We start from the raw sequence: 9,860 nt of genomic DNA on the forward strand, positions 1-9,860 counted from the left end.
CATACAGATCTGAATTATTGTGGTAACCATCAGCCATGCAGGAACAGCGGTACCTGTACCAACACTGAACCCAACGAGTACCTGTGTGTGTGCCAGGAGGGCTTCCGTGGCCGCAACTGTGACATCGGTGAGCTGATGCTATAAAACACAACCATAAAGTCTGTCAGCCCTGACAGCATAATACAAACACACCTCAAAGATGTGCTGTGCAAGAAAAAAAAAATCAGCTGAATATTGTAGCCAAAGCTCAGCTCTGGATGTCTCCAGCTCTTATTTCTCACTCTGCATGAGTCTGACCTATTATCTGCTCTGAGAGGATATTTTTAGTCTGTTAACGTGTGATCTCTGTGAGGTGTTAAGAAGAGATACATTTACAGCTGGAGTTTAATGCCTCAAACTAAGAATCTCTGTAAGATACAGCATAAAACACTCACTCTTTTGTTCATATTAAAGGTGTATTGTGTAATTTCTGCTTTAAACAGAGTAGAGCTGTTCAGTAAGAGTTGTTGTGACGGATTATAAGAGCATCTCTTCCTCTCGTCCTCTTAACAGTGGAGAACGCCTGTCTCTCCTCTCCATGTGAGAATGGTGGAACGTGTATCGAAGACCCGACAGGTTTCAGCTGTGTGTGTGCCTCAGGCTGGACGGGACCCTCCTGTGCCTCCGGTAGTTAAACACACACACATACACGCACACATACACGCACACACACCTGCACAGACTGCAATCAGCACCAATCAAAGGCAGCCCATTTTAGACAAAACTACATCAAAATAATGTTCCCTAACTGGAGCACAACATGTGACACACACACACACACACACACACACACACACACACACACACACACACACACGATAATGTGTCTCAGAAATCAAGGTTTAAGAGCTCCTCAAATTAGGACATTGGTTGACTGATTTAAAACCGTTGCAGTGTTTTTACATGTTCTTGTCAGTTTAAGCATGGGCATCTTGCCTTTATTTTTTAGGGCCTGATCACCGATGGTGTGCGGTACAAGTATGAAATTCCATAGATACATGTAACAGCCCGATACCTACAAAAAAATCTAGTCAAAATCTGAAAACCCAACAGGAAGTGAGATATTTAGAATTTTCTCTGCACAATGTTTCAATTTTGTGTTATACACAGTGAACCTTTCATGGAAGTTTTGGTTGACATGAGATGGTAACAAAACATTCAGTTTAAAGAAGAAAAAAAACTTGAGAAAGGTGTGAATTGAAGGGACTATTTTAGATTTAGACTGTGAACTTATTATCATAAGTCTTATCATATCAGATTTTTAAACATTTGTATTTTTTTATTTTAAATATTGCAACAATCAAGAAGCAACCATGTTTTCATTGACAGAAATGTTTTTATTTGAAAGTTGCATTCAAAAGCATTATAGTCTCGGATGGATGGTTGGTTGGTTGGTTGGATGGATGGATGGATAAATGGATGGATGGATGGATGGTTGGATGGATGCATGGATAGGTACATGGATAAATTAATGTATGGATGGATGGATGGATGGGTGCATGGTTGGATGGATGGATGGATGGATGGATGGGTGCATGGTTGGATGGATGTATGGATGGATGGATGGATGGATGGATGGATGGATGGGTGCATGGTTGGATGGATGGATGGATGCATGGTTGGATGGATGGATGATGGATGGATGGATGGATGGGTGCATGGATGGATGGATGGATGCATGGTTGGATGGATGGATGATGGATGGATGGATGGATGGATGGGTGCATGGTTGGATGGATGGATGGATGGATGGATGATGGATGGATGGATGGGTGCATAGTTGGATGGATGGGTGGATGGATGGATGGATGCATGGTTGGTTGGATGGATGGATGGATGGATGGATGAATAAATGAATAGATGGATGGATGGATGGATGGATGGATGGATGGATGGATGGATGCATGGATGGGTGGATGAATGTATGGATGGATGCATGGATAGATTTATTTATGTATTTTTACAGGGACAATGCACTATTAATAGTAATTGCACCAGAATTAGCTAACAGCTCCTTTACATCCGCTGTCCCTGATGAATGCATGGATAACATGACATGACGTGACATGACGGATAACGTTCTTTTGATGTATGCAGCAGTGTTGCAGTGTGACTCCAGTCCTTGTGGCCGTGGGGCAACGTGTCAAGAGACAGAGCAAGGTTTCCAGTGTCTGTGTCCTCCATTCTGGACCGGCAGAACCTGCCAGCTCGGTAAGTACAAACGCATCGCTCTAGCTTCACCTGTCCTGAGCCGTCCATACATGTTCACACTTGCCTGACTTGGCCTTACGCTCCAGTCTCACCTGCCGTAGCCTGCCTCTACCTGCCTAAACTTGTCACCGACCGCACCTGTCTGTTCTTTCTCGTCTATGCTTGGTTCCTCACCTCACTCTCAAGAGTACATGGACAAGCAATGCATTGAGGAATTAAACCTAAGAAACCATCCAAAATTATTACAGAATCCATGATCGCCAGCATGTTTGCCATTTGAAACCACTAAATCATAACAATCAAATCCAGAGATGGAAACTCTGCTCACACATCTTGTGTTTATTAATTCCATATCTGCACCAACCACATTGAAATTATTAATCGGCATCACTGCTCCACCGACCATTATCCGTTAACCCACATCAGACAATTTCATGCTACAGTGTGCAGTATATTTAATTGCTGGATGAAGAGGAGCTGTGATTGGATGTTGACTGCCGGTAGTCTCTCACACACTCCATTGCCTCGAGGGCCAGATCAGCCGTGGCTCTCTGGAGAACATCAGTCTCTCTGGACTGTTGACACTGTGTGAAATACAGCCATGTGTCACACTGACACCTCAGAAAACAGCCGTTAGCGTCAGCACAAACACATCTGTCTTTGAGGAAGAGATGTGTACAAAAACGGCAACTCTGGATAGAAATAATATTTCTAGAGTATTTTATTAGAAATAACATAAAGAGAATAGTTCATTCAAAAATGAAAATTATCCCATAATTTACTCATCCTCAAGCCATCTCGGGTGTATAATGACTTTCTTCTTTCAGCTAAACACAATTTTGCTGTTTTATACAAAAAAATATATCCTGGCTCTTCCAAGCTTTATAATGGCAGTGAGTAGAGAGGGGTTAATAAAGGCCTTCTGAAGTAACCTGGTTGCCTTAAAATGTTGAGTTTATTGAAATTAAAAATGTGAGTTGATACAATGAAGGAAATTAGTTTAATAAATAGAAACTCAAAATATTTTTGTATCTGAATCACATAAAAAATGTGATAAATCAAGAAAATAGCACTCTTTGGCATGTTTCACTGCGTCATCAGAAATAGCATGCTCATAATTACCCAATATGCTTACAAAATCTTTTAATAATATTTTAATAAAGGTTGTCGAATCTCAAAAAACGTTCATTGTATTAACTCAAAATGTTAATTTCAATGAACTCAAAATTTTAAGGCAACCAGGTAACTTTTTTTCTAAATAATTTTTTACAGTGTATAATGGATGGATGTGCATTTTTGGGCTTCAACATCTCAACACCCATTCACTCCCGGTATCGGAAGAGCCAGGATATTTTTTAATATAATTCTGATTGTGTTATCTGGGTGTGTCATATACACCCTTGAGGATGGTTAAATCATGGGATTATTTTCATTTTTGGGTGAACTATCTCCTTTAAGTGAGAACGTTTTTTTTAGAACTAAGAAATATAAAGTTTGGTGTCAGTAATTTTTTTGAATTAATACTTTTATTCTGCAAGGATGCACTAAAAAAAACAGAAGTGACAGTAAATGCATTTATAAAGTTACAATATTTCTATTTCAAATAAATATGGTTCTTTTAAACTTTCTATTCATTAGAGAATCCTGAAAAATGCATTACGGTTTCCACTAACTGAAATAAACAATATTAATACTAAAAAATACTAAAATATTAATCAGCACAACTGTTTTCAACGTTGATAATTATCAGAAATGTTTTTTGAGCATATCTGAATGATTTCTGAAGGAACATGTGACACTGAAGACTGGAGTAATGATGCTGAAAATTCAGCTTTGATCACAGGAATAAATTACATTTGAATCTATATTCACATAGAAAACCGTTCTTTTAAATTGTTAAATTTTTGATACAATATTTTAAACAATATTTTTGATATATAAATAAGTAAAGCCTTTGTGTGCATAAGGGACTTTCTTAAAAAAATCGTACAGACCCTAAACTTTCAACCGGTAGTGTATATAATAAAACAAACTTCAAATCTGATAAGATGAGTTGTGTTGATAGCTGTGACTGTACAGCATTTTTGTTAAAGTGAATGATTTTTGGTATTTATATTCTGGGTGCTTCGAAAATGGTTGGAAACCTTTTAAAAGCCACTGTCAGGGAAAGAGTAAACTCACAGAGTAGCGTCTAGTGGTCATTTCAGAAATAAAAAATGTGCATTTTTATTCCAATCTATATATAAAATGGCTTAACTTTTGGCAGTCCAGGAAAAAAAATTGTGGTGAATATTACTTTTACTTCATTAGTTAACCTGGCTATTGGAGGTCAAATTCAGTGCACGGTATTGTGGGATACACTACCCAGCTCATTATTCTCTGCTGTATTCTGCACATTTGGGCAAATATAGAAGGTCATCTGGATACTGGATATGTGAAGTTTGCCAATTATACATGCTTTACACTGCAGGTACAGTAGTATAGTGGCTCACTGTGCTTCGTTCCTCTTCCTTAGACACTAATGAATGTGAGACTGGCGTGTGTGTCAATGCCCGCTCCTGCCGTAATCTGATTGGAGGATATTTGTGCGACTGCCTTCCCGGTTGGTCTGGAGCAAACTGTGACACCCGTGAGTATTCAATGTGGTTTTCACAGAACCAGAAAGAAAAATAAATAAATCTGTATGAGTGAGTTTTAAATCAAACCTGACAGTTTCAGCGCTGGTGGGAAATGACTTCAGGGTGAACTCGACTCATTGTGAGCTTGTTCTACCGTGATCTGCTCACACAGCAACTGTACATCATATTTTATTGATGAATGTAGTTAGCTAGTCTCTTTCTTCAATGAAACCCAGTGTTCTGTGGGTTTCCACTTGGTTGCCTATTGATTTTTGTGAAATATGTATTCATCAGGGAACAGTAGCTGCCAGGGCTCGTGTCTGAATGGAGGACACTGTAAGGTAAGAACCGGTTCACCTCGATGAGCTTACCTGCACCTTGAGGACGTGAAGTTACTTTGACATTTAACCTTTTCTCCTTGTGTGACATGCACAGGACTCTGAGTGTGTGTGTTTGCCAGGATTCTCTGGTAAACTGTGCCAGACAGCAGCAAACCCCTGCGACAGCAATCCTTGTGTAAATGGAGGGCAGTGTGTAGAGCGTCAGGATGGCAGAGGCGTGTTGTGCAGCTGCCCGCTGGGATACACTGGCACATACTGTGAGGTCAGAGCTTGTTATGGACTCATTAATTATGACAGTGCCCTCAAGTCTTTGTCTTAACCACAAGTTTCTGAGGCTCATTCAGCTCGAATCAAACCTGTGGCTGCATGCACACCAACACTACACATGTTCAGACTCTTCCAAATCAAGCACCCCTGATTAAACTCATCAGACTGTTAGTATTTTATTAGAAATAACCCCAAGACCAGAAATACGGGTCAGATAAGGTATACATCCAGAATCTATGAAACAGGGTTTGGAGAAACTGCGTAAACCAGAAGTTCCTGACTTTACTTCAGTATTGTGATATTAAATGAAACCCATAATAGAGAGTGGGATATTGAAGGGAACTGGTTAACTATGGCCGTTTACACCTGATATTAATATAATTTGGTAGATCAGATCACAGGTGGATGAGGGAGACCCATTCCCGTTTACACCTGGTGTTTTAATCTCTTTTGTCCACTTTCGACCACTTCTGTCCTGATTTATTTCTATGGGTAGGTAAATCAATGGGCTTATTCAGAACTTTCATTCTAATGGACGAAATAAGCCGCCACAATTGACAAATGAACGCAATGGAGAAAAACACAGAGAGCATCAGCTTTAGTTTCTGATCTGACAGACACGAGACCAGCCGAACGCTGTGTGTGTTAGAAATCAGGAATGGTGTGAGAACATTGTGCTTTGTAGGTTTTCATCTTCAAAACAAACTCTCTAGCCAACAAAGTTTAAATCCTGTCTGGCTAGTGCGCTTCCCATAATGTTTCCGGTTTAGGTCAGGAGGTGGAGAATTAGATGGTCTTTTAGTGGATGTTCAAAACTACGAAATCAATCCAGTCAAATGTGTTTTTGACTACCTCTGGAAGTGGCTAAAGGTTGACAAGCTCAAAACATTGGTAACGCTTTAAAAGAAGGGTGTGCAAAAGACTGACATGACACCTTCATAATCATGACGTCATGAATATGAAGGAGTTTATGCATGTTTATGACAACTGTCATTACAGCAAGTCATTCTCTCAATTGTCATTTTTAATGCAAAGATGACATTGACAGGTTATGATATATTGGTTTATGTCAAGTTGTCAAAGCATCTCAAACAATGTCTTTGTCATGACAACATAACCTGTCATAAACATGGCATAGATTATTAAACTTAAGAAACTACTTAGCTTTAAGGGTTAATAATACATTAAACTATCATGTGGTTGGTTTTTATGTTGGCTGTCATGAGTCCATTATAATGTCATGAATTTTTTTATGACCACTTTTTTTACTCAGTGGGACAAGTTGAATTTGTCATTAAAATGTCAGCATTAATACTCTCAAATAATTTTTTTAACACTTTCATGAATATTTTTCTCGACATAACCTAGTTGAATTTAAAATATTCATTACACTTTTATAGAATAATTTGAGCAGATAAACAGCAAATGTTCATTTTGGGTGAACTATCCCTTTAAATGTTTTCAAAGTTTGCATGACAGATGATACCACCATATATTTGCATGCTCATCTTCTTTTCTTGGATGTAAAATTATTTTGCCATCCTATTTAACCAGCTTCATAGCCAAATCTAGTTTGTAAAGTTGTGACTTTAATGTGTTTTAGGCAGAACTGGATCTTTGTAATCCCAACCCCTGCCCAAAGGGGGCGCCATGCAGCAGTACAGAAGGAGGCTACAGGTGTGCCTGTCCTGAGGGTTACTTTGGAAATGAGTGCCTGAGCCTGAAGGATCCGTGTCATGAACCCCATTGCCAAGGTTAGAGGGATAAAAAGGTTAAAGGGATAGTTCACCCAAAAATGAAAATGTGATGTTTATCTGCTTACCCCCAGTGCATCCAACATGTAGGTGTGTTTGTTTCTTCAGTAGAACACAAATGAAGATTTTTAACTCCAAACGTTGCTGTGTGTAGGTCATTTAATCGTGTGAATGGGTAACGTTCTATGAGAGCAAAACAAAACATGCTTAGACAACATGAACAAAGAGCCCTGTGGCTCATGACGACACACTGATATCTTGAAAAAATCGAGCCGTATTTATATAATGTTTTACCTCAAATCTAACGCTATATTGAACAGCCCGGAACCCGCTTCACTTCCGGTAAGGTTCCAGTAAGGATATTCGAGCCAGATCGTGCATTATTGACCTTACCGGAAGTGAAGTGCATTCCGGGCTGTTGGATATAGCGTTGTATTTGAGGTAAAAAATGATATAAATGCGGCTCGATTTCTCAAGACATCGGTGTCGTCACGAGCCACAGGGCTCTTTGTGCATGTTGTCTATGCATGTTTTTTTTTTTGCTCTCACAGAACATTACCCATTCACATTATGATATGACTGTCACACAGCAAAGGTTGGAGTTAAAAATCTTCATTTGTGTTCTACTGACGAAACCAACACACCTACATGTTGGATGCACTGGGGGTCAGCAGATAAACATCACATTTTCATTTTTGGGTGAACTATCCCTTTAATAATCTTAATCTTAAAATTAATCTTCTTTAGCTTGTGAAACAGTGTTGGAATTATGTTTCTCTCTGCCTTCAGGAGCAGTGTCAGACTCCGGGGCAAGCGGGTTCAGTCTTTATATGGTGTTGGTGGGTGTGTTTTCCCTGCTTGTGGCAGGAAGCTGCTCCGTGTGCGCTCTACTGCTGTCCCGCCTGCACCACCGCCATCGGACCAAAGAGCAGCTCCGCACTTCAGCGCCCGAGGACAACGCCATTAATAACCAGCGGCAGTTCTGCACGCTCATCCGTAACCTGGACCACAGCGCGGCCCTGCTGCCTCCTGCCCACACGGTGCCCATCTCTGTGCCCACGCCAGTGCTCTGCAGCGAAGAGATCGAGCTTACTCTTCCCCCCTCACCTGCACCCTCTCCAGCTCTGAAACCAGCCCACGGACCCAAACTGGACATCTGCAACCGCGAGAGGGAGAAACTAAACCGCTTCCACTATGCAGAAAACCAGGAACTGGAGGTGTGATGCACTTTGACCACTGGCAGAAAAAAAAAATCACTTCTTGGTTCGGAGGGTCTGTTGTGGAATCTTAATCAACCTCTGCTGATAAACTTTGACCTCGGAGATTTGCGTTACAGAGGGTTCGAACTGGGAAGGAAATTATTGGGACACTCAACTGAAGAAGCTTTACTGACAGACAGAGTCCAAAATTTGTATTTGCTGAATTGCCAATGATGGTCGAATTGAGGCAATTGAAACAGCCATGAATATTTCTTATCAGTCATGAGACTGCAGCAAGTGTTCAAAATGGGGATAAGGATCAATGATTTTGATGACATCACCGCACTTTCGCTTCTCATTTGTTTTTCTGTCCAATCAAACCCTCTCTAGAATCTGAAGCCCTGCCCCTACATTATAAACAGATGCTAAAATTGCTCACTTGTCACACTTAACTATTTTCTACATGGCACAGTGCACTATATAGGGGATAGGGTACGATCAGTGTGGATATGTTTTCCATTGGGGAATGAAGTCTGTTTACACGGATCATGTGATCGAGTAGGCGCAGACTGGAAAACGAATGGGACCTGTTTGAATTGATATTTTGAAGCGATATGGAGGAGTTTAGGAGAGATTGTGGCTTTACCATGCTCAATGGCACTGGATGAGGTGATATAAACTAAACGCTATTGGCTATTTAAAAAGGGGAGGAGCTGTTTGATAGGTACCGCCCTGTCTTCCTGTTTTAGTGGAAATGTCACACTGACATCAACATCAACACACTGAATAATGCTGTGCGTTTCAGGGCACTTCAGTGGGCCTTAATATTATTTAATTATAGGTTGAGTAAATCCATTTTATTTATCCCAAAGCCACATTTCATGCTAGGCGAGAGTTAATTTTGGACCCTGTCAGGTCAAAACTGAGTTTGAAAGAAGAGCAAGTGTTTTTAAAAGGCCAGTAATTCAGCTTTTTTTGAATCCTGGATATTTAAGTGTGTTTTACTGTGTTTACACTTGTGCCCTATATATTTGTACACATTTGTGTGTTTGTGAACAATTCGCCATAAATTTCCACAAAGCCATGCACATCACCACAGCTCCCTGGGCCTCGTTTATAAAATGGGCGTATGCCATGGAGCAGGGCTGTTTAAATCTTACCCTGGAGAGCCAATGTGCTGCAGAGTTTAGCTCCAACCCTGATCAAACACCCACCTGTGATTTTCTAATGATCAGACATTGATTAGCATGTGTTCAGGTGTATTTGATTTGGGTTGGAGCTAAACACTGCAGCGCATTGGCCCTCCAGAACAAGATTTGAATAGACTGTTTGTGAAAAAAAAGACATGGGGTCCATGACATCACCCGTAGGTTTCTGAAAGCATTTTGTTTTAAAAAGGTGCCCTAGAATGATTTGAAACTATGTTAAATT

The 9,860-nt window shown here is 40.3% G+C and overlaps 1 protein-coding gene across 2 annotated transcripts in view; it reads left to right on the top strand.

Annotated features, from left to right (window-relative positions):
- LOC137043036 (protein jagged-1b) overlaps positions 1–9,183 on the top strand; it is an 89,030-nt gene extending 79,847 nt beyond the window's left edge. Inside the window, exons 7-14 of one of the 2 annotated variants that reach the window (XM_067419077.1) lie at positions 8–127; positions 553–666; positions 2,137–2,250; positions 4,766–4,879; positions 5,163–5,209; positions 5,304–5,471; positions 7,080–7,230; positions 8,020–9,183. In XM_067419077.1, the coding sequence (XP_067275178.1) occupies positions 8–127; positions 553–666; positions 2,137–2,250; positions 4,766–4,879; positions 5,163–5,209; positions 5,304–5,471; positions 7,080–7,230; positions 8,020–8,453 (1,262 nt within the window). In that variant the 3' untranslated portion in view covers positions 8,454–9,183. The remainder of the gene's footprint in view (positions 1–7; positions 128–552; positions 667–2,136; positions 2,251–4,765; positions 4,880–5,162; positions 5,210–5,303; positions 5,472–7,079; positions 7,231–8,019) is intronic. The other variant, XM_067419078.1, reaches the window with a different exon arrangement.
- The last annotated feature ends 677 nt before the right edge of the window (positions 9,184–9,860 follow it).

The sequence above is a fragment of the Pseudorasbora parva genome, chromosome 16 (genome assembly GCF_024679245.1).
Source record: "Pseudorasbora parva isolate DD20220531a chromosome 16, ASM2467924v1, whole genome shotgun sequence".
Classification (NCBI taxonomy): domain Eukaryota; kingdom Metazoa; phylum Chordata; class Actinopteri; order Cypriniformes; family Gobionidae; genus Pseudorasbora; species Pseudorasbora parva.